Source organism: Lucilia sericata, unplaced genomic scaffold (genome assembly GCF_015586225.1).
Source record: "Lucilia sericata isolate MDLA Ls3-8-SP2 unplaced genomic scaffold, ASM1558622v1 Contig000033F_arrow, whole genome shotgun sequence".
In the NCBI taxonomy this organism is placed as follows: Eukaryota; Metazoa; Arthropoda; class Insecta; order Diptera; family Calliphoridae; genus Lucilia; species Lucilia sericata.
The window spans coordinates 129,172-155,431 of record NW_023994071.1 but is presented as its reverse complement, the minus strand read 5'-3'; the positions used below and the strand labels follow the sequence as shown (position 1 = coordinate 155,431).

Genomic DNA, 26,260 nt, shown 5'->3' with positions numbered 1-26,260 from the left:
AAACAATTTTCTTTACAAACATGAAGATTTATAGATTTTCATATATAACCGTAAAATACCGAAAAATCCGGGATCCCAAAATATCCCGGGATTGCAATTTTCAAAATACCGAATCCCGGGATTTGTAAATGCCAGTCCCGTTTGGCATTCCTAACCTAACCTAGAATTTTATAGAGTCAAATAATTCATGAATTTTTAAGGGTAATTTAAAGGTAAATTTTTTGGTGGCTAAATGAGATTGAAATGTGCTCAATTTAGCCATGAAATGGCTAAATTGGCAATACTGTTTATAACCTAATGTAACCCTAATATTGTTTATAACCCTGATGTATACCCTTCTCACGAAGATGAAGGGTATACAAATTTAATTAATTGATGAATTTCTTTTTAGAATAAAAAGCAGTATAATAAATATTAAAATTGTTAGTTTACTTGTTGTCACAGTCATCACATTTATACATCAAAAGTATATTTTTTGATTCGATCATGGCTCAATTAAACCGTAATTCAAAGATTAAATGACACGGGCTTTCACTCGAATTTGAAGTAGTTCGGGTTACTAGTTGTAATAAAAATACTACATCTATTTCCACACTTTTTTTGCTGGGTAGTTCAAAATATTTTTAGGTTAGAAAAACATATCTTAAATGAACGAAAAATTACTATAACTCCAAAACAGTTGACAATAGGAAAAAATTGTCTGAAACCAAAATGCCATAAATTTGATTCTTTACAAATTTTGTAATGACTCCTAAATCCGTAGGATGTATGAAAAAGGAAATATTTCAAAAAAAAATATTATTTTGATCTATGACCTCCAATATTTCAAGTATATAAGTCATGATTTCAGATATTATTCACCATCATATTTATAATATTAAATTGATTGTCTGTGGTAATTTTTACTTTATTCGGCATTAAAACCTTAATTTATTAGATCATAAATGTGTTAAAATGTATTAAAATGTATAAAAAGCACTCATTTCCTATGGAAATTGTAAATTTAGCTAAATAAAAATTCCTACAACTTCCAAACCCATTGATATCCCATTCTAAAATTTGGCATCCCTAACCTAACCTAGAATTTTATAGAGTCAAATAATTCATGAATTTTTAAGGGTAATTTTTTGGTGGCTAAATGAGATTGAAATGTGCTCAATTTAGCCATGAAATGGCTAATTGGCAATACTGTTTATAACCTAATGTAACCCTAATATTGTTTACAACCCTAATGTATACCCTTCTCACGAAGATGAAGGGTATACAAATTTAATTAATTGATGAATTTCTTTTTAGAATAAAAAGCAGTATAATAAATATTAAAATTGTTAGTTGACTTGTTGTCACAGTCATCACATTTATATATCAAAAGTATATTTTTTGATTCGATCATGGCTCAATTAAACCGTAATTCAAAGATTAAATGACACGGGCTTTCACTCGAATTTGAAGTAGTTCGGGTTACTAGTTGTAATAAAAATACTACATCTATTTCCACACTTTTTTTGCTGGGTAGTTCAAAATATTTTTAGGTTAGAAAAACATATCTTAAATGAACGAAAAATTACTATAACTCCAAAACAGTTGACAATAGGAAAAAATTGTCTGAAACCAAAATGCCATAAATTTGATTCTTTACAAATTTTGTAATGACTCCTAAATCCGTAGGATGTATGAAAAAGGAAATATTTCAAAAAAAAATATTATTTTGATCTATGACCTCCAATATTTCAAGTATATAAGTCATGATTTCAGATATTATTCACCATCATATTTATAATATTAAATTGATTGTCTGTGGTAATTTTTACTTTATTCGGCATTAAAACCTTAATTTATTAGATCATAAATGTGTTAAAATGTATTAAAATGTATAAAAAGCACTCATTTCCTATGGAAATTGTAAATTTAGCTAAATAAAAATTCCTACAACTTCCAAAACCATTGATATCCCATTCTAAAATTTGGCATCCCTAACCTAACCTAGAATTTTATAGAGTCAAATAATACATGAATTTTTAAGGGTAATTTTTTGGTGGCTAAATGAGATTGAAATACTGTTTATAACCTAATGTAACCCTAATATTGTTTATAACCCTAATGTATACCCTTCTCACGAAGATGAAGGGTATACAAATTTAATTAATTGATGAATTTCTTTTTAGAATAAAAAGCAGTATAATAAATATTAAAATTGTTAGTTGACTTGTTGTCACAGTCATCACATTTATATATCAAAAGTATATTTTTTGATTCGATCATGGCTCAATTAAACCGTAATTCAAAGATTAAATTAAATTTTTGTGTTACAATCGCAATTAAATCTGAACTTTGAATTAAACTGTAATAACATTGTTATATTTGACTTCAATTCAAGTTTCCTTTTGAAGGATGCTTTTGAATTAATAAAGTGAATGCAAGTGTATGTGAAAACTTGAAATTTGAAAGTTTAACCGAAATTCAATTTGTTTTAATTCAATGGTTAAATTAAAATATAATTCAAATAAAAAACACGTAAGAGTTCTATATTAGCCTTTGCTTCAACATAGTGTGTTTAAAAATATTTAGTTTTATAAAATTTCAATTTATTTTATTTTTCCCGACTCTACCATTACTTTAACAATAACAAACCAACAAAATCTTACGTCAAATGAAAAAAAAAAAACGCAAAAACAAAATACGCTCAATAAACAATATTGTTGTTGCTTTTTTTGACAAAGCATTCACTTTTTTGATAAAAATTTCAGAGGTCTCAGATTTTTTAACATATCTCCGTTATATATGGAGAAAAAACAGTTTAATTCAAACCTTGAAATATACCTAGCAATAAATAATTGATGTCATCCTTTACAAACGACATCTTTATTACATCCTAAAATGTGATTACATATTTTTCGCTTTTATAAACCAAATATTTCCTTACAAATGAAACCCCAGTTAAAATTGAGGAAAGTGATGTAGAAGTCACTACAAATAACATATTCGAAGCACAATTTGGTGAAAAACCAGTGAAATTTAAATATGGGTGAGAGAATCCCATAAGGGCTCTTGGAATAATGAAACAGTGGTAGAATCACGAAAATCGTATGGGGTGACCCTGATGAGAGCAAGACGAAAAATCTTCTCAAAATGAGCAAGTCTGAAGTTAGTATGGTACGTATTCTGAGTGGACACACAGGATTACGAGTACATCTATGCAAAATTGGACGTGCGGATTCAGACGAATGTAGAGCATGTGGAGAAGACAGTGAAACTCTGGAGCACTTTCTTTGCCACTGCCAGGCATTCATCGAAGTTAGATCCAAGTATATTGGAAATGTTGTTATTCCGGAAATAACATTCCTGACTAACACTGATTGGAATATTCTTAGGAATTATGTTCAGGAAACTGAGTTTCTGAACACTGAAAAATAATTCATTCAGTTCTTTTCTTTTTTTTATAATAAGGAGCGCACAACAGGCCCGATAGCGGCCTTCTTCGGATTTGATGTAGTATACATAATTCTATCAACCAAACCTAACATAAGCATGCCATTAAAAGAATGTTGAATATTTTTAATATAAAATATCGAATTTGTAGTTCAAAGTTGTCAAAATTGAACAACATAACTTCAATGTAATGTAAAATTCATAGGTTTTTCACCAAAATTGGAAGTAGTTTGGCGTAGTCGAAAAACGATAGCTGTCGTAGTTGCTGTCGTATTTACATTTTTATGTTACCGTCTAAAATTTTCGACAAACAAAATTTTGTAAAAGATTCACAATGTAAAAGAATACGCTAAATTAAATGATTTTGAAACATCCTGTTAAAGATCTGTCAAACAAGTGTTTATAAATAAAAAAAAGTAAATATATTTTTTGTTTGTTTTTGTTTTATTTGTTGTTCTAAAATTCCCAGTTTCTATTGATTTTTATTTCTTTTATTTTTTTTTAGCGTAGGTGCCGCAGGTGAAGTACTCGGCTCTTCAATTTCGTTAATGTCTGTAATAGTGTCTAAATTTGGCTTGGGATCTGGTGAAATATTTCGCGTTCTCTTAATTCCAAATGGATGTCTATGTTCGGTAACAGCACGCATGTCTAATAAATTAATTGCTGCTTCTTCGACAGCTGAAAAAGTATTTTTATTGAACGGCCCACCACCTGTAGCATAGCTTTCTTCTTTGTGGTTAGATTTTTTTTCAATTTAAATTTAAAATCGGCCCACACCTTCATCCAACCTTCTCCGGAACGGAATGGGGGACCCATAGAATTTAGTTCTTTTGAAACGGTGTTCCACTCCTCTTATTTATGATGAAAATTCTACTTCTTTCTCCTCACTTTTTTTGCTGGGTAATGTAATTCAAATCGAATATTTTATTTATATATTATGTTCATTTGACCCCTATTCATAAATGCTTAATAAAGTTACGGATGGTTTATTGTAGGAATATTGTATGGAAAATGTGCTTAATAAACCAAAAATAAGCGCTGAATATCTTTAGTAGTTGCGATTTTACTACATATTGCTTTTAAATTTATCTATGTTTATTAAGAATTAGTAAGAAAATGCAATTTGTCAAAATTATAAATACGACTTGAACGGCTTAAGAAGCATTACATTCAGTCATTCAAGTAAGTCAGCGAAAATTTTCGAAATAATCCGTCTAAACCAGCAATTTTGGCTGTAAACATGCATATGTAGCCATATTAAATGAAATTTAAAATACTGCGGTCAAATGTGTAATAAATCTCAGTAAATGTTAAATAAAATTTAACAGCTTGATTGAAATAAAATAAATTCTAAATTTATCCTCAATAATGCTGAAATGGTCACTCTGGTGCGCATTCCATGTTTTAAAATTTATACGTACCTGAATGATATCGCTTCTCATTGTGGGTTATTTTACGATGAGTTCTACGTACACGACTATTTTCATAACCATGTTCAGGTTCATTATCGTCGGGTTGATAGTAATCTGGTTTTTTTGATAAATTGGAATGTCTTTGGTGTGAAGATGGAAGGGATGGCACTTCGGAAACATAACTATATCCCTCATTTGAAATTAATGCGCCATCTCGAACAACCTTGTTATTTTCCGAATGTGAGTCTTTAATATTATAATAAGGTGGTGAGGCCTTATTCGGTGTTTCTTCCACTATTATTATCAAAAATAACACATGAATAATTTTTAACAAATTTGTATTTACTTCAATTTACCTTCAGTTAACTTTGAGAAATAGGGTTGTAGTAATTTTGCCCTTTTCTTTTCATATCCCTTTTGTGTAATGTCTCCTAAAAATTAAAATAAAAAAATTATTAGTACTTAATATCCCAACTGTGGTAAACAACGATTTCAGTATATTAACCATATATGTATGTATAAATTTTGAAAGTGGTGTCGAAAGTTCTTTACATGTACAATTTGGAAAAATTTTTATAAAATAGGGTTTTCAATAGAGTAAATCTGTGCAATTGAAAATGAAAGAATTTTTTTCAGGCTTTTCGTTTGGAGTTCTCAGTTCCTGCCTTCATTGTATAATCCGTGAACCAAAACTATCTTCCCCGCAACTTTCCAATCCCAATTCTAGCTTTTCTTTGATGAAATCAAAAAAGTAGAAAGCAAGGAACAGGGCGTTGAGGTATTTCGCTTTTCTTTCCAAGAATGCAGATTTCTCAAAGTTCTCGTCAAGGGATAAGCTCCTTCTCTGAAGGAACCGACAAAGCGTCGCTTAAATTGGAATGGTCTCCTCCCTTGAGACAACAGATGGATAATGACACCATCCCGGTAACACTCAAAAGAGTGATGAGTCGATCGTAACATCAACATTTAGGCAGGGGAAGGAAGTGAAACCACCCATCCCTCACTATTCGACCTAAACGACAGCGTTCAGAGAAGAAGCAACCTCTCCATTAAGAACCACAGCCGAAAATTAAACTCCAAAGTAGGCAATTGTTGACCAACGCCTCAGTGCAATTTCCCAGGAAAAATGGTAAATGATCCATCAATATTAGAAGTTTATTGGAAAATCCTTGTCCATCTGCAAAACAATATAATGCTTGATGATTTCAAGGCTTCAGAGTGTTACCTCGATAAGCTGTGCATCTACCGAGGTGACAACAAACCCGATCTTAAAAACTCAAAGGACAAGGACGGAGAAGAACCTCGACGAATCATCATTTATAACTCTGACCGTGATGAAGATGGTATAAGTGAAAATTTACCATTCTAAAGCAGCTGCGGCATGAATGGAGTGGAAGTAGCCCAAGGCTAGCTCCTTCCAAAAATATATAAAGTGTATCAATTAATTAATTTGCCTTTGTAAAATTTTATAAATTTTAAGAAAAAACTTTGTCTAAACAATTATTTTTAGCAAAGTTAAGCAATTTGTTTGCTGTATTTTTTAAAGAATATCTTATATTTTAATTTTCTACCAAAAAAGTAAAATCGTGATATTAATTAATGAGATTTTTGATAAAATATGAACGTATTGTTAATTTTTTAGGTCAATAAAGTATTTTGCTTTTTTAGGGTTTTTGTTATTTTTTTTAATATTGCTGTATTATTTTTAACATTTTTACTACTCCTGTATATTAAAATAACAATTTTTAGTTATTTTAGTAGTGGTACGACTAAATTTGGACATTTCTTAACCGATTTATTATCCTATATACCTATAAGAATTTACTAATATTTGACTTAACATGAAATCTATCGTTTCTTTGATTTTATTTCGAAAATAATAAGTAATTTTGAATAGGATACATGATACAGATATACTAGAAAATCAATGGATTTGGACCTAGAGAAAATGTTTAGTGGGGTATAAAACTATATATTATAACAAAATAATCTGGGTTTTTTGTCATTTTGTATTGATAAACAAAAACTGCATTACGGAAACCCCATCTATTTGGGAAGTACTGTGTGAATTTTATTTAGAATTGTATAATATTGATTCTTATTCAATAAAGCTAACACTCCTAGCCACTTTAAGTATGAGGACATCACCGTATACCTCTATAGAACTATTACATGCTAAAATCTTGATTTTCTACCTCATATTTTGAGCCTTTTATTTTATAAATAAAATAAAATAAAATAGGCGTATTTGGATCGGGATAGTTATTCTTGATTTGGGTTCTAAATATATATAAGTGTATGTATAAGCTGAAAAATATTGGACCTAAGGTCCACAAAACCGCTTCTCTCTAAATTAAGTATTTTTCCTGTACCACTCGACAGTTCACTTTATATTGGTTCCAAGCAACCTAAGGTCTGTTAAGAGGTCTAAATTTAAACATAGTGTTTTTCCTACTTATATGGACTTTGGATAAGATAAATGAGGATTTTAATGCTTTTCCTTGGATACAAGCCGCTCCCCTTTGGTAGTTAAAGATTTTGAAAGACCACTCAGTGCGTTTATTCTAATAATTTTTTGGGTCATTTCATCAATTACCCTATTTTATATTCTTTAATTATATTTATTAAACATTTCATAATTGTATTTCATTGATTTATATTTGTTCTAAAAATCTAAACTAATTTTTTATATTGGAATTGCCTCATTCACAGTTTCACAAAATGAGGATATGTTTTTTGCAAATTGCAATTGAAAAATACTTAACACGTGTCCTTTTAACGATAAAAAACAAATTCCAAAAAGTAATTAAAAATAATTGGAAAAACCCAACGAGATTAACCGGAATTCTAAAAATGCAAAATATTTATTGACCTGCAAATTCTGATGAAAAATAATAAAATATTTTTTAATGGTTTTCCATCTTACACAATATATATTTTTAATTGGAAAACATACATTACTTTTTACCTGTTTTTTCGAATTTTATTTATGAACAAAAAAAATCTCTTAAAAAAGGTAGGCAAGAAACTTAATTGATTCACTGTAGGTTAGGTTGCACACAGGCCTGAGAAATTGATTTTTGGCCAAAAGTTGTTTTTGAAAATTCGCATAAACCATTCACAACAGTACGTTGAACACACCTTGAAGCGGGTTTCGTTAAAACAAGTAAGAGTTCTATATTCAATATTATAGAAATTTCAAAAAGTACCTTTTGAGGAACGAAAAATACCAAAAATCCTCCTTTTATGGGTTCTCACTTAATCCAGACTCTACATGCCTAATTTCATGTTTCTAGGTCTAATTTTATAGAAATTTCAAAAAGTATCTTTTGAAGAACGAAAAAGTACCAAAAAGTCCCCTTTTATGGGTTCCCACTTAATCCAGGCTCTACATAATTAATTTCATGTTTCTAGGTGCAATATTATAGAAATTTCAAAAAGTACCTTTTGAAGAACGAAAAAGTACCAAAAAGTCCCCTTTTATGGGTTCTCACTTAATCCAGAGTCTACAAACTTAATTTGATGTTTCTAGGTTCAATATTATAGAAAATTCGAAAAGTACCTTTTGTAGAACGAAAAAGTAACAAAAAGCCCACTTTTATGTGTTCTGACCTAATCCAGGCTCTACATACTTAATTTCATGTTTCTAGGTTCAATATTATAGAAAATTCAAAAAGTACCTTTTGTAGAACGAAAAAGTACCAAACAGTTGCGTTTTATGTGTTCTGGCCTAATCCGGGCTCTACATACTTAATTTCACGTGTCTAGGTCAGGGGTCGGCAAACTACGGCTCGCGAGCCAAATGCGGCTCTTTGGATGTGGAGCTATGGCTCTTTAGTTTCATACGCAATTTTTTTATTTTATAAAAAAATATAAATCTTTCTGAATAGATTAACGAGCAGTGTTTGTTAAAACTAACAAAACAATTCGCAAACGTTTCTACAATATACACAACATTTCAACTTTGTTTAATCGTTCTGTATGTGAGACAACTAACAAATGAAAGTTTAGAGTCGTTTGTGAAACTTTAAACAACACGTTATGATCCAAACTTTCTAAAGCTATACAAACCTATCTCTCCTATTGAATTTGTTCCATGTACAAGTTAGTATTGTAAGAAAATGTTTAATTCTTTAAATTTTTAGTTGAAAAGTTCCCTATAAACGATGGGGTATCATGAGCGCTCCTACGATGTGCCATTAGATAAAATGTAAAACATGATCATACATTCCGAAGAGCCAACTAGAATACGAACCAGGGACTTCGATTTTTTAGTAAAATGTTCTACACACTGTACCACTGCTTAGCTATTTTATTGCGCATCAAATAATGGTTTTCACAATCAAAATTAATTTTGTTTTATTTTTTGTAAAACACAATTCTTAAAACGCAATTAAATAAAATGTGCAAACAAAATGACAAAGCCGAAAATAAAGTACTTCTATATCAGATAATATAAAGTCATTACTAGAGTACTTCTAAGTAATGCAGACGGTAAGTAGTAGTCATTGAAAAGTAAGTGTTATAGAAATACAACCCATTACCGAGTTTTTGCTGGGTAAATACTAAAAACTTGTTCTATTTAATATTTAAATATTGCTCGTTTTAGAAATGTTTTTCACTGTACTTGTATTTTTCGTCGTTTTCGAAAGTGGACACTATATGGGTGGGTATACAATTCTGAATCCATCCTTATTAAATTTGGTACATATATTTTTGTTCCTATAAACTTGTTTATGACGAATTTCACCACTATGATGGTATTATTAAGCATGTTATGAGCGTTAAAGTCATTTCCTGAAGAGGAATTTATATGGGGGTATGGTCAACAATGAACTGATCCTTACAAAATTTTGGAGAGAGATTTTCGTTCCTATAATACTTGTTTGTGTCGAATTGCGTCGCTATACTAATATGTATTATTAAATCAGTTATGAACGTTAAAGTTATTTTCCGAAGTAGACCTTTTAAAAGGGGATTGTCAATTATGTTTGTTGTCAATTATGTTTATGTTATGTTTGTGTTGAATTTTGTCATAATACTGCTATTATTAAGACAGTTATGAACGTTAAAATCAAATTTGGAAGATAGATTTTTGTTCTTATAAAAGTTGTATATTTTGAATTTCGCCGCTATATTGCTACTGTTAAGTCAATTATGATCGTTAGTCATTTTCTGAAAAGGACCTAATATTGGGGTTGGTAAAATATTTATCTCGATTGCCGCCAAATTAATATATTACTTTATACTGTATTAGCTGCGTCATCAATTTTCGTGATTTTTACATTTCCTGATATGTTTCCAAATGTCTTTTAAATGATAACAATGTCGCCCTACTCTAATAAACTTCTATATTTTTATATAACGAGTGTTTAAAAAATGCATTCGAATGACCCATAAACATTCAAAAAGTATTTGTAGTCCAAAATCTATAAGAAAGATTCCTTGCAGAATTTTTTTATTTATTTATGTTTTTGAAGTGATTTCATAAAGTATTTGTAAAGTTTTAATAAACAACAATTTTGTGGCTCTTTTAAAACATATGTTTTGTAAACTGTAAATTTTGGCTCTTCCGACTCAAAAGTTTGCCGACCCCTGGTCTAGGTGCAATATTATAGAAAATTCAAAAAGTACCTTTTTATAGGTTCCTTCCTAACTAGTCAAGGCCCTACATGCTAATGATCTGGCCTAATCCGGGCTCTACATACTTAATTTCATGTTTCTAGGTTCAATATTATAGAAAATTCAAAAAGTACATTTTGTAGAACGAAAAAGTACCAAAAAGTCCCTTTAATGTGTTCTCGCCTAATCCAGGCTCTACATAATTTATTTCATGTTTCTTGTGTTTATAAACAAGAAATCACAATAACAAAAAAATTAAGGATGTGAAGTTAAATTCGTCGGCCAAATACGTCCCACATCACATTTGTCAAATACGTTCCACATAATGTAAAATTTGTTTTCAAAGTAATTAAATTAATTTTTTAATAATACAAACACCAAATAAAATGTTTTTTAGGGAAAAAAGTAGAATTATATTAAAATCTATTCAAAAAATAAATATGTAAAATACAAATTAGTTCAAACAATTGTATACTTGTCAAATATGGTAGTAAAATACAGTGTTAGAAAAACTACGTTTGCTACCAAGTATTATATTATTGCTTTAACTACTGCTCCAAACAATTGTCTGAATTTGTAGCAGTAGCATTTGTTTTGTTTTATAATCATACAAAGGTTCAGTAAGGGCATTTTTCTATAGACACAAGTACATTCAGCCGCATTGCAAAATCGTTTCAATTTTACATGCTTACTTAAAAAGGCCTGTAGATGGTCTTCTGTTAAAGGCTTTTTAGAAGATTTTCAATCGAAGGATTTGTAAAATGGCCTTATAGGAAATTACATTAATAATTATACATTAGAACTTATAAAAATTTTATAAAGCAAATTTTCATACAAAATTTTAAACATAATCCTTTTATAAATGTGTATGAATCCTTTTAGTAGAGGAAACAAAGTTTTTCTAGAATATCTTTTGCGAAAAGGCAATGAGAAACCTTTATAATGTGTAAATATGTCTTTGGAAGGCCCAAGAATCGAATTCCTAGCATTTTTCCCCGCTGCTTTTTTCTGAATGTCGTAATTTTTTTTCGTATTTTAATAACATTTTTATTTTTTATGCTACCAAAATTTAGGTAGCTTTGCTACTATTTTTGTGTAGCAGTTGCTACCAAATTTTTGACTGTTGAAAAATATAATATCGTTTATTGCTTCTTCAGGAAAATATTTACTGCTACTATTTGAAGTATTCAACTGCTACATTGAAACATTTAAATACCAATGACTGTACTACTGCTATCAAACTTTTTATTTTTTTGCTACATCTATAACTATTGCTACCAAAATCTAAAGGTAAATGATTTGCTGCTAGTTTTGGAACATTTTCTAACTACAAAAGTAGTTATTTTTCGTTACTACAGCTACTTGTAGTCTAGTTTTTTAAACACTGATAAAATATGAAAAAACAGACACTTGGAGAAGACATGAATCGGGGTACCGCCAGAGTGGAAGTAGCCCAGGACTAGCTCTTTCCAAAAATACATAGTTACATATATGCAATTCCAGCTAATAATTTTGACGATTTTTGAAAAAGCATCAAATTTTGCATAAATGGAGGAATCTTCAAGTGGATCCAATGGGCATCTGGAGAAGACATGAATCGGGTGACCGAAAGAGTGGAAGTAGCCCAGGACTAGATCTTTCCAAAAATGTATAGTTTATATGCAATTCCAGCTCTGGATAATTTTGACGATTTTTTGAAAAAACATCAAATTTTGCAAAAAAAAAATTGAGGAATTTTCAAGTGGATCCAATGGGCATTTGGAGAAAACATGAATCGGGGTACCGCGAGAGTGGAAGTAGCCCAGGACTAGCTCTTTCCAAAAATGTATAGTTTATATGCAATTCCAGCTCTGGATAATTTTGACGATTTTTTGAAAAAGCATAAAATTTTGCGAAAAATGTAGGTAGTTTTAGGTCGATACTATTATTCTTATTATGAAAAACATTTCAAAAATCAACTTCTGTTATTCAATATTTGATTTGAAATTTCGTTAATGCACAGTTTTTACGTGTAAATAAAGTACATTCAATAAAAAAATAAACATTTCTTTCATATTGTTTTTCATTTTTGTTAATATTAAATAAATATCATTCAATGAACTCTTTTTAAAGAATTACCTTGACGGTAGTTCATAATTTTATTTTGTGAATAAATAATGAGAGTGATGGAGGTAGCAAAATATTTTTCCATGAAAATGATACATATTTTATTGCTTCGCTGTCAATAGGTTTGATCGTTTTGGGCGCTGTTAGTTTGTTGATGTAACAGTTCGACTGTGGCCGATAGTTCTTTCCTGAAATTAGAATAGAAAATACTTAATTATTTGAGTTTGTGTCTGTGGTGGAAGGGGGAGCTGGAGAAACTGCACCACCTCAGTCGGTCTTAACCAGATTTGTGGACCTAGCGGGACAATTGAATAAATGCACCGTGTCATGAGGACTTTGATGACAGGCTGGGCAACGATTTAAAGTGCCTGGAACGATACGTTCACGGTAGCAGTTGAGGAAACTGCACCAGCCGGCTCTTAATTGTGCCAAGATGGTTCTAGAGTGCCTGGGTAATTGTCTCTCACAATCCGATATCGCGGGGGAGTGTTCATTTAGGACTCTGTTGCATCTGTAGCCATTAATGGCCTCGGTGACCGCCATTTGATACATTTCCCGGGCGCTGCGAATGCGTCGGAAGTCCATCCGGATGAGCCTGGGAGGGGGATCCTCCATCAGAATCTGATGGTTGGGGTGACTAGGCAGATGGCATGCCAACAGGAACTGTCTAGTCAACAAAACATTATGTTGTCTGACTGACAGTAATCTGGTCTCCTCATGTAAATAATCCACATTCGTCATCTTGACACAACCGGTTGCGATTCGAAGTGCATTATTCTGAGCCGTTTTTAAACCTCGCCATTGGGTATCACTGAGGAAAGAGGTCCTTACTGGAAGAGAGCGACCTATAGCCTTATACGTCGCTACAATCGTCTCTTTATCCATGCCCCAAGAGGTGCCAGCTAAAGCTTTAAGGACCTTGTTTCTGTTTCGAACCTTTAGGTTGATGTAGTTTGCGTGCCCTGCGAAGTGAAGGAGACTGTCAAAGACTACCCCTAATATTTTCGGGTTTTTAACCGTGGGGATACTACGTCCTTCGACGGAGATGTTTAGCGCCGTCCTTACTTCTTTCGTCCAAGAGGTGAAAAGTGATACCGAGGATTTAGAAGCAGATAACCTAAGTTTGCGTTTCTGAAAAATGTCTGTAATGGTGGCCAAGTATTAGGTGATTTTGGCTTATGTCGTCGATATTGACACCTGATGAAATAACGGTGCAATCATCTGCATACGACACCAACGAGACATCAGTGGGGGGTTCAGGAAGCCCGGCAAGATAAATATTGAAGAGTAAAGGTGACAATACTCCGCCATTGGCGATCTGTGAGGTTATCTGTGTTAGAGCTGTTGTGGTGCTATGCGCTTCCCTGAATCCATGCTGGTGATTGGTGAGCGGGAAATGCCCTTTAAGGGTTGGTAGTAGTAGTAGTGATTCTAAAATTAGATATTCCAGACCTACTACACCGAGTTTTTTTAGCATTAACTTAGAGATGCCATCCGGACCAAGACCTTTAGATGGTTTTGATTTGGAAATTATGTTCTTGACTTCGCGGAGGGTGAAGGAGTATGTCTGAGGGTCTCGGGTGAGATTCTTAGTTCTCCGAACTATAACTCTTTTGGGTTGTTCGATAAATTGCCTGCAGAATTGTGTTGCGCATTTTTTGGCAACTGTATGCTGCAAATTGTTAAACGCAATAGCAGCGAGGTTTTGGTTTCTATTGTTGCCAGATAGACTTTTAATAGTAGACCCTAACGATTTAGAGTCATTTGAGCAATGGTTTAGATGTCAACGTATAGTTGATGTTTCGCTTTATGATGAAAGCTAGATCACGTTCTCTGTCTCTTCTTATGATGTTGTAATCACTGGAAGCTGAGAGTCTACAATCTCTGGTTAGCTTCGATCTGAATGGCGACAATGAAGATGTTATTCATATGCAAAAAGATGGTGATTTCCACGACCTTATTCCTAAGACCATTACAGTTTAACTGCATGATCTTAAAAGATTGTTGGGAATCCCCGAATTGCATCTGCCGCCTGGGGGTGCCGATGTTGTGGTATATTTAATATACTAGGCATTTGTGATGGTGTTATTGCCGGGGGTTGTTGTTGTAGTTGGGGAAGATCCAGGTGAGTGTGCACAGTCCTGCGCGGGGTGTTTTGCACAGGTGTGATTGGGGTGGCAACTGTCGCCGGGGGATTATTTACGCAACAGGCAGCTAAAAAGCTATGATTCCAGTCTTTGTACGAGCGTAAACCTGAGCATATTCTCATATGGCACCAGTTTTTGCAGCCATTGCACTGAACTAATGTTATGTTCCTACCAATTACATCCTGACAGACAGAACATCTCCAACATAATTCCGGGGGTTTTATTATGGACAATATTTGGTCTGGGGGATGTTGTTTGGACAATATTCAGTCCAGGGGGTGGGGTTTGGACACGGGATTGTGGGATCATAATTGTAGGGGGATTAGTGCGGGGGTTTTGGGGCTGTGAAGCTAGAGGACCAATGAAGCTAGAGGACCAGTGGCGGTGGCTGGTGAGTCCTGGGCATCTTTTCTGGTGACACCAGTTATTACAAACGGTGCATTGGACTGAGGTGGTGTTACGCTTTATGCGTTCACGGCATATTGAACAAAACCAGATATCAGGACCTGGATTTTTTTCAACGCCGGCTATAATTAAGAGGAGTTTGAGCAAAATTGCCAACATGTTTTGCACACCTGCCGACATGTTTTGCACACCTGGGGTTGATACAGCTGTCGCTGGGTTGACAATCTTTGGCCGAGTATGACTCGGGTCGTTCCGGAGCGAAGATCCAATTGTCGTGGGAACGCTGTTAATTAGTTGGAAAAACTCTACAATAAGTCAAAAAACACTAGTAAAGGAGAAATATTTTGCAAATCTTTGCGAATATTGGGAAATGTCTTAAAAAATTAAAGATTTCACAAAAACTCTAGAATAAGTCGAAAAAAATTAAGAACTTTGTTGAGAAAATTCTCAAAATTCCCTACACAGTTGCTATGGTGTCAGAAGTTTTGACATTATTTAGGGATCGATTCTTTTATTGATCTTTAATAACACAAGTGTTGAGGATTGAGAGGTAATTTTTGTACGCATGTATGAATGTATTTTATGATTTTGTGTAACACATGATTTTTTTTCATCAACCTATCAAAACCGATCAATGTCCTCTCAAAATGCCCACAGGATCGACCTGAAAATTCCTCAATTTTTGTCAAAATTTTATGTTTTTTCAAAAAATCGTCAAAATTATCCAGAGCTTGAATTGCAAATAAACTATATATTTTTGGAAAGAACAAGTCCTGGGCTACTTCAGGCTTTCGGTACCCCGCTTCATGTCTTCTCCAAGAGTCTGTTTTTTTATTTGAAAATTCTATATTTTACCACCATATTTAACGAGTATACAATTATTTTAACTAAGTTTAATTTTACATACATACATATTTATTTTTTGAGTATATTTTAATATAATTTTACTTTTTTTCTTAAAAAAACATTTTATTTGGTCTTTGTTTTATTAAAAAATAATTTTAAATAATTTGAAAAATTTGAAATTTTACAGTATGTGAAACGTATTTACATTATGTAGTGTGGGACGTATTTGGCAGACGAATTTAACTTCACACCCTTAATTTTTTACAAAACAAACAAAATTCAGAATCGTATAAAAGAAAAAATCTATCTTTAATTGGATTGGGATTAATTAGATTGATCCGAAATATGACCAAAAATATCCATGTATCTTTAAAAAATGTATAAATTTATAATTATACATTTTTATAGAAGTTTTCAATTTTACTAATTTTGTTGAGTTGAAAAATAAAAAAGATTTTTAATATTTTATGCCCTTTTTTGTAGATTTATGTACATCGACATTTTTGGTCATATCTCGGAGACTTGTAGGAATCCCAAACTAAATTTTTAAGGACGGCTAGAAAACCAATGTGGGCACATAATATAAAAATTTAAAAAAAAAAATTAAGATAGATTTTTTCTCTTATATGATTCTCAATTTTGCTTTTAGAAAAAAATGTGTAAACAAATTTTTAAATAAAATTTGTATATAATTTCCCAAAATAGTTGCTTTGGAGAATTTTATGCAAAAATAAAATTGTAATTATCTTTAACACGTAAAATGTTATGACACTTTTTACGAAATTTTAAAGCACCTTTAAAGCTATAGGGTTGCCACAATTTTCGAAATTTCAATGAAAGGATGTCATTTCTCATGATTGTGGAACTTCCTTTACGTGTTTACAAAATTTTGTCCAAATCGGTGACTATGGGAAAAATCGTTTAAATTTAAAATGGAATTAGTCTATATAATTATATTATAAATTTAATGCCCTGATCGGCAAAGAGCTTTGGTAAGAGCTTTCTTGCACTCTTTATTTCACACGCATGTATGCTTACACATGTATAAAAAACAATAAAAACCAGTAAGAGAACTGATTTTTTACTCTCTTTTTCAACTTATACATTTTCACGATTAATTTTTTTGACAGCAGACTTAGGTTTTGCAAACTCGCATTCACTTCTAGGTATACTAGGGTGGATCGAAAAAAAAAGTTGAGTTAGTCACCCCCTACGATTAAAGATATGTTAATAACATTTCCAAACAAAGTATAGCAAGTAGTCCGACTCTTTGACAGCAGTACCTAACTCTAAGCATGTGTTAGAGATTAGGTACCTAACTCTAAATATGTGTTAGTAATAAAAATGTATATGTATTGGCGCATTCTAAACACACAGAGTTTTATAAAAAATTATAATTTTAAATTTGTTCGAATTTTTAATACCAAAAATTTAAACTCTGTTTGTAAATTAAAATTCAACAACAACAAAAATGTAATGTCAATAATTAGAAAAAAATATTTTTTTCTAGTTTAAGAAAATTAAACAAAATTTCGTGTGAATAGTGTGATAAAATTATTTAAAAAAATTACAGATTTTTTGTGCACAACCGCAATTTCGCGTACAATCCTTAAGAGTGGTCAAAAAAGTAAATTAAAGTGTGTGAGTGTTTTGACAAGTTTAAATTTCTCACAAGAGAGTCGAATTCACATGACACTCGTAGATGTGATTTCCTATATGTGAGAGTCGGACTACTTGTTATACTTTGTGCCCAAAAATATAAAAAATATTTTTTGCTACGCCTAGAAATACCGCCCTTTTTGTTTTTTATATATTACGCAGCCATTTTAAGTCCGATCGTAACATATCATAATCAATATTTATGGCTTGACTGTAGCTATATTTCACTCTTAGACAATTTTTTAATAAGACGTAAAATTCCATGCCCGACTTCTCGGATCCTTCCCTAATATCTAAACTTGTGGCTATGCTGGAATAAAGTACATTTACCCCCTTATTTTGTAAAACACTTCACCTTGCGTTGAAAATATTTTCATAAAAATTTTTTAAAATACAAAAACAATTTATATGAAAAATGATGTGAAGTGAGGGGAAGGGATTTACAAAATAACCCCCTTAATTATATGAAATATTAGCTTTTAAAATGCTCACTTTTATGCATAAAGAGCTATTTTAAAGGTATTTAAAAATACCTTAAGAAAACTACTACAAAAAATTTATTTGCTAGGGATATGGTCGAAAACAATTTTTTCAAATTAATTTACAATGCAAAAATTGCATATTTAAATATTTAAAACTAATAAAAAAAGAATAGTCGGGAATGGCCAACCATATGATACCAGTTGTTATGAGCATATCTAAAATGTGATTTATTTTTTAATATAGCATTTATATTGCATATTGTCTTAATTTCCATATACTATTTAAGCAATTTATTGATGAAAAACTGATTTTCTGAAGCAGACTATATATGGGAGCTAGGATCAATTATGGACCGATCCTATCAAAATTTGGTGGAGGGATTTATGTTCATATAAGAGTTAGATATGTAGAATTTTATCATAATGATAGTGTTTAAGAGGGAATTAACGACCTTGAAGCCATACTTAAAAGCTCCAAAGCCCTATTCGGAGAGTGCGGTTGTATGAGGGCTAAGGGAAAAATGGACCGATTTAATCCATTTTCAAACAACTTCATCCTTGGGTAAAATGAAACATATGAGCCTATTTGCATCGAATTATCTGGAAAATTTCGACTTGTAGTTTGACTACAAGTCGGATGGACATAGTTAAACCATAATTGTTTGTTATGAGAACGGTTGATAATGAATATTTTAATATTTTTAAATATCTATAAAATAGCTGTTTATGCATACAAGTGAGCATTTCAAAAGCCAGTATTTCATATAATTAAATGCTCTTTATTATTGTATAGCCACAATTTCAGATTTTGGGGAAGGATTCGAGATCAGAAGTCGGGCATAGAATTTTACGTCTAATTAAAAAATCGTCTAAGGGTGAAATGTAGGTACAGTCAAGCCATAAACATTGATAAATCATATGTAACGATCGGACTTAAAATGACGACGTAATATATAAAAAACAAAAAGGAAGGTATTTCTAGGCGTGGCAAAAAAAAATATAATTATATTTTTAGATATGTTATTAACATATCTTTAATCTTAGGGGGTGACTGACACACTTTCTTTGTCCATAGAGACCGACCGACACTCTAATGAATACATATCCTATGGCTCCAACCACTTTAACTTAGGCTTGTAGTTAAAAAAGCAGTACAATTAAATAAATGTGAATATTTTCCGAAAATTTCAATTAAATTTGTTTTAAAAACGCTAGATTGACATTAGTTGTTATGATTTTTTACAATAATCTCATGTGAAAACTAATTTATGACAAATCAAATTAAAATTAATCCAATTACATATAATTTTTTTATATTCTTGTGTTATTATTACTCTATACTTTTTCGTTATGAAAATGTTTCGGATATTCTTTCTCGTAAAGTTTATAGGTCGGGCAGTATGACACTAAAGAAGCCTAAATTAAAGGAACTAAAAATGCTTGCATCGAAATTTCCTTGCCATTACTTAAGAATCTTTATAACTCTTTGTCATCTCGAATTTTCGAAGTTATATCGAGTAACGGCGGATATGTTCCTTAATAAATCTTTTCTAAAACCTTGTTAAATTTTTTTATATAAATAAAAAAGTTTCATGAAAAATGCATTTGTTGTTGTTTTAGTCAATTAAAGATGATGAACCTATTTAAATGATCCAAAAAAATATTGTTCAAAAACGTAGTGTTTAAAAAAATATTAAAAATCAGCTATTAGGTATTGTTCTAATTTTTGTCTCAATAGCGACACCTAAGACATCATCCCAGCAAAAAATTATCAGAAAATGTAAGCGATAAAATTAGGTAGAAGCAATACAATGCTTACTTAATTAAAAAAAGCTTCCAAAATGGAATAAAGTAAGGCAGTGGTTTTCTAATTTTTAAAGTTCTGGTATATCTTATTAGTATGCTTACTTAGAATGCATACTTTATTGATTATTTATTATGTCGGTGTTGCAGAAAAGTTTTAGAAAATCGATTTTTGGAACTTATTTCTAAATCTGGATAATTTTTGATATTTTATCATAATATTCATCTGTGTGTCCATGTTAACCTTGTGCGCACGGCACAGCTCGCCATTTTCGAGATAATTAACAAATCAACCTCAAATATTGCAATTACGAAGCCTATTGGAAATACTTTTCGAATTGGTTTTGTATAAGCATAAAAGTGTCAAGATTGGACCTCATTTGACCTTAGCTCTATAAAAACGTCCTTTCAGAAAAATAAAAATTTATGTGAAGTTCATTACACCCTCCTATATCACATTTTAAATATACTCATATCTTAATCATGCCTTATATAATTTCTTACTTTTTTCTTTTCTGTTATTTAAAAAGAAATTGTTGCTAATTGACAAATCTAAACAAGTAACTGTTTATATTTTTTTGGTTGTTTTATTTTTTTTTAGAATTTTCTTATGAATTAAGAAGTATTGAGAACATGACTTGGTATAATCCAAGAAGAAATAAATCTTAATAAAAAGAAAGTCTGCCTTATGTTAGTGCTTCGCGTGTTCATTAAAGTAAGGTAGACGATAGTTTTTCTTATTAAGTTGAATTAAAGTACAGAATTAATAGAAGAAAACACACCCGAATGTATTAATTTTTACACATTTTTGCTTCCGCGAAGCACTAACGCAAGGCAGTAGAGCCTGTTTTAGCGATCATTTACTAAGAGATTAAAATTATATACATAAGGGTGTTTTTATGATGCTATAGAAAATAAAAATATACATACATATGTATATACAATTCAGTTATTGTTTTGATCTTAAAACGAGTAGTGCTGACGTAAAAATTTAAGTGTTGTGAAGAGTAAAAAAAGTATACACCAACAAATAATATCTAACTGTAAAACAAAAGGTACGTATGGTATTTTGTAATAAATTTTGAAAATAGGGTGAGGTGTATTCAATATTCCGCATATCCGAATTTAACACAGCCACTTACTATATTTATATGAACACAAAATAACAAAATATTTTCTTATTTTTCAGCAATATGGGTCGAATAAAAATTAAAATAATGAGATAGAGCTGAGTGATATGGAGGAAGAAATCACAGAGACGCGGGATGCTACATTTTAACTTAATTTAAGGTTTTATGTTTTATTTATTTATTTATTTATATTTTTTAAATTTGGTTTTAATATTTTATATTAAAATAAAAAACAAAATTATTAAAGAATATAAAAAACATGCGTTTTATTACATTAAAAAGCATTATCAAAAGGGTTTTAGTAACGTATAAATAGAACATATTCAATAATGCCTTAATGCATTAATGAAGCGTATACATAAAGCACAGATCTAATAAAATATAAAATACATGATATAAGTGCAACTAGTTGCTATTAAATAAGCGCTTTTTGGATTCAAAACCTATTGCTTCTAAGTGGCTCATCTCAAACAAAAATCATGTACTTTTAATGAGCACCAGTAAGTGATTTCGGATTTAGTCTCCCTTACAAAATTGCTTCCACGCAAGCAGTATTTTTTGCTGGGATGTTATTTAACATTTTATATTACTAATTAGTCCATTATTTTTTGCAAAAAATTAATTTTAATGTAAACAAAACAATGAACCTATTTAAGTGAGCGGGAGTGTATTTTATACTTGTTTTAACTTATTTGTACTTTATTGGTGATTCGGAGGTCCCATTTTGAAAATTTTTTATATGAAATTAAGAAACAATGAAGTTATTAATTAAAAATGTTAAATTATCTATAAAATTAATTTATAATCAGTTTTCTATTTCTGTAAAATTTCGAGTAATATTTCAATATTTGACAATTCCAACTGTTCTCGGAATTTTTAAAGGGACTCAAATGGTCATGGTATGTTGACAAAAATAAAGAATAATGCCAAAATAATTTAAATTTGTCACCAAAAAATCGGTAAATGAAAAATTTTTGTAAAACATCAGAGGTACGTAGAGAGATTATTATTTGGGAATTACACCCAGTATTGTAATAATGTAGCCTGTAATATTATAACAGCACAAACCATGTTTCTTTGTATTATTTTTTTCTAAAAGTAAGTGTTCGAATTTAGAAAAACATAATAAAAATAAAATATTATTTTTTACGTGCTATTAGAACTTTCTATTATATTTTTACGATAGATAGTGGTGTTTTTTACTATGGTTAATTCTCAAGCATTAATGTCTTTACGACACTCTAATTTTTTTTTGGCATTTACTGAACTTTTGGTGATAAATTTAAATTATTTTGGCATTAGTATTTCTTTTTGCACACATTCCTTGACATTTAAGTCCCTTTTAATCTTCCAAAAACGGTTTGAATTGCCAAATATTGAAATATTGCTCGAAATTTTACCAAAATATCAATATATTGTCGTTATCTGTAGATGGATCAAAAACTTTTTCGGCTCAAAATCTCATCATAAATTAATTTTATAGATAATTTAACATTTTTAGGTAATGAACTTTATTGTTTCTTAATTTTATTTAAGAAATTTTAAAAGTGGGACCTCCGATTCAGCTATCTGGTTTTATACTACTAAATAACGTTAATATAAAAGAATGATATAAAAATCGTATTTTTAATGCCTATTTAAAGTTAGTAGTATTGAAATAAAAAATTATTGATTGTTAAAAATCGCCAAAGTCGAGGGATTTTTGTATCAAAAATCGTCGATCTTCTCCTGAAATTCTGATTCAACCTTGAAAAATTAGGATAAAACAATTGCACAATTTGCATGAAATTTAAGAAATGGATTAAATTTGTAAATAATTTGGGAGATTGCTTTCGTCGCTAGAGGTCCATTTGGTTTTTAAATGAGTCCAAAATTGTATTTACAATCATCTCACCTTATCTAAACACCATAACTGTGCTATGTTAACATTTCAACAGACCTATGTTAATATTGATGGTTTGTGTCTTGGATAATAAATTTCGTAATTTAACTTTACGCACATATACACTATCGGACAAAATAAAGTGCAAAAGTGCTCATGCTACATTCTTTTATCGAAAAATCTGTTAAATGATTATTGAATATGGAACTTTTTTTTAAATTCATTTAGTTTATATACAATGCTACAAAAATAACTATAAAACAAATTTATTCCACCTAAAATTTTTCTGTATAACATTTAAAATTAAAGTAAATTCACTTTTTTGTCGGACAAAATAAAGTGTAAATTTTATATATCATTATTTTAATTTTATGTATATCAAAATTTTTTATCTATTTTGGTTCTGATTTGAATATCTGGATCTACTCAAGTCATTTTTGTAATTATTTTACCATTATTATTCGCAATCGCTTTCACTTTCCCTTGCTTTCTCCCATACTATTATTTTCAAAAGAAATCCGTTTTTGTTCGCTATTTCAGCGGAATTTTGTGATCAATTGTGGTCAAATATTAATCTATTAGATTTAGGGCGATGCTCTGAGCAGGTCATTCAAATTTTTCAGTGTTTTTTTTTTACAATAATGTTTTTAACCTTAGTCGTGTGTTTGAAGTCATGAATCGGTTGAGGCATTAAGTCTCCCAAACCCATTTTTACGGCATTTATTTCCAAATTTTTATTAAATAAGCTCGTGAATTGCTCATTTGTTATTAGTTACTCCATTTTCACTAAGATTCTCGCTCTTAAAGTTGAATAATGTAACAATACCGATAGCCCTCCACCATAATATTTGAAACCTGGGGTATTGTTTTTTAAATTTTGTATATTGAAGGGCTTAATTCACACTCATTGTCGTCATTTCAAAATTTTCGGTAGAAATTGGGACTCATCTGACCAACTACGTAAATTTGATCTAAAACATATGAAATTAAATACTAAAATCGAAAAAAAATTTTAAGCTTTTAAATATGTTGGTGAAAGATTGAAGGTATGGGTCAGTTGACTCTTCGTAAGTGTCCAATTTTTAACGTTAGGTGTGGGGAACCTAGGTGAAATTTATTCAAAAAGCTCCAATGAACACTATATGAGCATATTGCAGTGAAATCTTAAGATCAGTGCCTTCGAAATGGACTTGGGCAACTTTATATTTCGGCAAGATAATAAGCTTAAGCACTTGATAAAGATAAAAAATAACATTACTGTAGGAAAAATCACTGAAAATTGAAATAAGTTGCTCAGAGCACCGCCCTAAATCCAATAGATTAATTTTGGACCACAATTTATCAAAAAATTCCGATGAAATAGTGATCAAAAACGTATTTCTTTTGAAAATTATCATATGGGGATAGCAAGGGGAAGGGAAAGCGATTGCGAATAATAATGGAGAACAAAATTACCAAAATGGCTTAAATAGATACAGATATTAAAATCAGAACCAAAATAGATAAAAAATTTTGATATACAAGAAATTTAAATAATGATATATAAAATTTACACTTTATTTTGTCCGACAAAAAAGTGAATTTATTTTAATTTTAGATGTTATGCAGAAAAATTTTAAGTAGAATAATTTAGTTTTATTGTTATTTTTGTAGCATTGTATATAAACTAAATGATTTTGAAAAAAAATTCCATATTCAATAATCATTTAACCGATTTTTCGCTGAAAGAATATACATGAGTACTTTTGCACTTTATTTTGTCCGATAGTGTATATGCAAAGTATGTGTGAAGTTAAATTCGAATTTAACTAGCAAAGACACAAACCAGATTTGTTAACAGTGCTCATTTTGCAGCTAACAGAGCGCTGTTAATCACTTAACAGAATATTGTAATTGAATTAGGAGAAGGAAAACTGACCATTTTGAAAGCAGGATGAAGGCTCCACACATCCAACTATTTGGAAATGGTGGTCCAAAGGCTACTTAATGGAACTGTGTATGTAATATATCTGTATTTATAGTAAACCTACTTAAACATTCAACTTTGTTTACCAATATTCTGGACAGGATTACTTGAACTGAGTGAAAGTTACACATGTCCCACTATGTGGAAATTTTAGTCTAAGGAGAACCTAATGGAACTATGTATATAGGTTGAATATCTGAAATAATCGTGGGACTCCCACAGAATGAATTTTGATTTTGTTTGAAAAATAGTAAATTTTTTGAAAATTTCTGGAGAGGATTAGCGGAACTGAGTGGAAGTTACATATATCCCACTATATGGAAATTTTAGTATAAAGGGTACCTAATGGAACTATATAGGTTGAATATCTGAAATAATCGTGAAAAATAGTACATTATGTATGTATGTATGTATGTATGTATGTATGTATGTATGTATGTATGTATGTATGTATGTATGTATGTATGTATGTATGTATGTATGTATGTATGTATGTATGTATGTATGTATGTATGTATGTATGTATGTATGTATGTATGTATGTATGTATGTATGTATGTATGTATGTATGTATGTATGTATGTATGTATGTATGTATGTATGTATGTATGTATGTATGTATGTATGTATGTATGTATGTATGTATGTATGTATGTATGTATGTATGTATGTATGTATGTATGTATGTATGTATGTATGTATGTATGTATGTATGTATGTATGTATGTATGTATGTATGTATGTATGTATGTATGTATGTATGTATGTATGTATGTATGTATGTATGTATGTATGTATGTATGTATGTATGTATGTATGTATGTATGTATGTATGTATGTATGTATGTATGTATGTATGTATGTATGTATGTATGTATGTATGTATGTATGTATGTATGTATGTATGTATGTATGTATGTATGTATGTATGTATGTATGTATGTATGTATGTATGTATGTATGTATGTATGTATGTATGTATGTATGTACTATTTTTCAAATAAATCAAAATTCATTCTGTGGGAGTCCCACGATTATTTCAGATATTCAACATATATAGTTCCACCAAGTACCTCTTAAACTAAAATTTCCATATAGTGGGATATATGTAACTTCCACTCAGTTCCACTAATCCTCTCAAAAAATGTATTATTTTCGAAACAAAATCAAAATTCATACTGTGGGAGTCCCATGATTATTTCAGATATTCATCCTATATAGTTCCATTAGGTTCTCCATTAGGTACCCCTTAGACTAAAATTTCCATATAGTGGGATATATGTAACTTCCTCTCAGTTCCACTAATCCTCTCCAGAAATTTTCAAAAAATGTATTATTTTTCAACTAAAATCAAAATTCATTCTGTGGGAG

The 26,260-nt window shown here is 30.6% G+C and overlaps 1 protein-coding gene across 4 annotated transcripts in view; it reads right to left on the bottom strand.

Annotated features, from left to right (window-relative positions):
• Window positions 1–26,260, bottom strand: part of LOC119612092 (disco-interacting protein 2) — a 291,223-nt gene that overhangs the window by 222,682 nt on the left and 42,281 nt on the right. For all 4 annotated transcript variants that reach the window (XM_037967842.1, XM_037967835.1, XM_037967819.1 and 1 more), the window contains 2 exons: window positions 5,198–5,272; window positions 4,851–5,135 (listed from right to left, as the gene is read on the bottom strand). Coding sequence is in view for 2 of the 4 variants with exons in the window: in XM_037967819.1 (XP_037823747.1) it covers window positions 4,851–5,135; window positions 5,198–5,272 (360 nt within the window). In the remaining 2 variants the exon portion in view is untranslated. The remainder of the gene's footprint in view (window positions 1–4,850; window positions 5,136–5,197; window positions 5,273–26,260) is intronic.